The sequence below is a fragment of the Aplysia californica genome, unplaced genomic scaffold, assembly GCF_000002075.1.
Source record: "Aplysia californica isolate F4 #8 unplaced genomic scaffold, AplCal3.0 scaffold00421, whole genome shotgun sequence".
NCBI lineage: Eukaryota > Metazoa > Mollusca > Gastropoda > Aplysiida > Aplysiidae > Aplysia > Aplysia californica.
The window spans coordinates 366,386-367,708 of NW_004797691.1; the positions used below are offsets into that span (position 1 = coordinate 366,386).

Here is a 1,323-nt window from a genome sequence, read left to right on the forward strand (position 1 = left end):
ACACACACACACACACACACACACACACACACACACACACACACACACACACACACACACACACAAATACACGCGCACCAACACACACACACACAAACACATACACACACAAATACAAAAACATACACCCACAAACTCACACACATACACACACTCAATCCCACACCCTCGCACACAAACACATGTATGCTCGAAAGCACATTATTATATTCTCTTTTCCCCAACAAAAAAACTAATACTTGTATTTTAATTTCACTCACAGACCAACAGTCTTACGCATATATAAATAAACAATTGTTGTCTACAATAGTAATGATCAACCAAGCTTCATAATATAATCAGTATTATCATTGTTATTATCAGCATGACCATCGACTGTCACCAACCCGGTTTTTATATAAATGAACAATAATTGCAAACAATAATGATTACCTTAGCTTCATATTCAGTATTATTAATATTGTTATTATCATCAAAATCGTCGCCTCGCACCGGTTGTTTTTTTTTAGATCAATAAATAAACAATTATTGTTAACAATAATAATGATAATCCAGTCTTCATAGTACGTCTTATTATTGTTATTATCATCGTGACCCCTGTCTCTCACCTACCCAGCGGCCCAGGTGACTCTGTTCGCCCCAACAAACAATGCACTGATGAAAATTCCTCAAGCCGATTTCGAAGATCTGAAGGCAGACACGCAGAGACTGACAGAACTACTTCAGTATCACGCGACCACAGACATGGGCTTTCACACCAACGGTCGAGCCAATGACCTAGTTCTGACCTCTCTCCACAACAATCTGCCCATCAGAATCAACATTTACGGTCTTCTACACGTAATTTTAATTAATACTTTTTTCTTTGGGTTCCCTGTTAGATCTTAGGGGTAGTCAACCGCTGGTTCTTCAACCTGCAGTGCAACTTGCCTTTACGTATGTGACCGTTTTTCTTACTTCATTAGGTCCCTCACCTTCAGGCAGCCACATTCACTATTGTGATTATCTATCCATCTATCTGCATTTAATTGTATCAAGGCAATGTATGGAACAAACATTTTCTTTGACCACGAACAATGTCATCTTTGGTAAACCTTTCTTTCGTGCAGTCCCTCATGTTTTACTCACCGACTTCTGAGGTGTAAGGGTTTGGCCCTTCGCTGTTGCTCGCAGAAGGTAAAATAATATAGATTGTAGGGAAGTTTGCTTTGTTTTGGGGTGTTTGGGGGTTGTTGGGTTTTTTTTTCAAATTAAAAAAAACCCAACAATATTTTGAAAAAAAATAATTCAATGCTATTTTTTGTCGGACAGGACGAGGAGGAG

At 38.6% G+C, this 1,323-nt stretch overlaps 1 protein-coding gene across 1 annotated transcript in view; it reads left to right on the forward strand.

Annotated features, from left to right (window-relative positions):
* Positions 1-657: 657 nt before the first annotated feature.
* Positions 658-1,323, forward strand: part of LOC118477122 — a 2,707-nt gene continuing 2,041 nt past the window's right edge. Inside the window, exon 1 of the mRNA XM_035971350.1 lies at positions 658-840. Within this exon, the coding sequence (XP_035827243.1) occupies positions 658-840 (183 nt within the window). The remainder of the gene's footprint in view (positions 841-1,323) is intronic.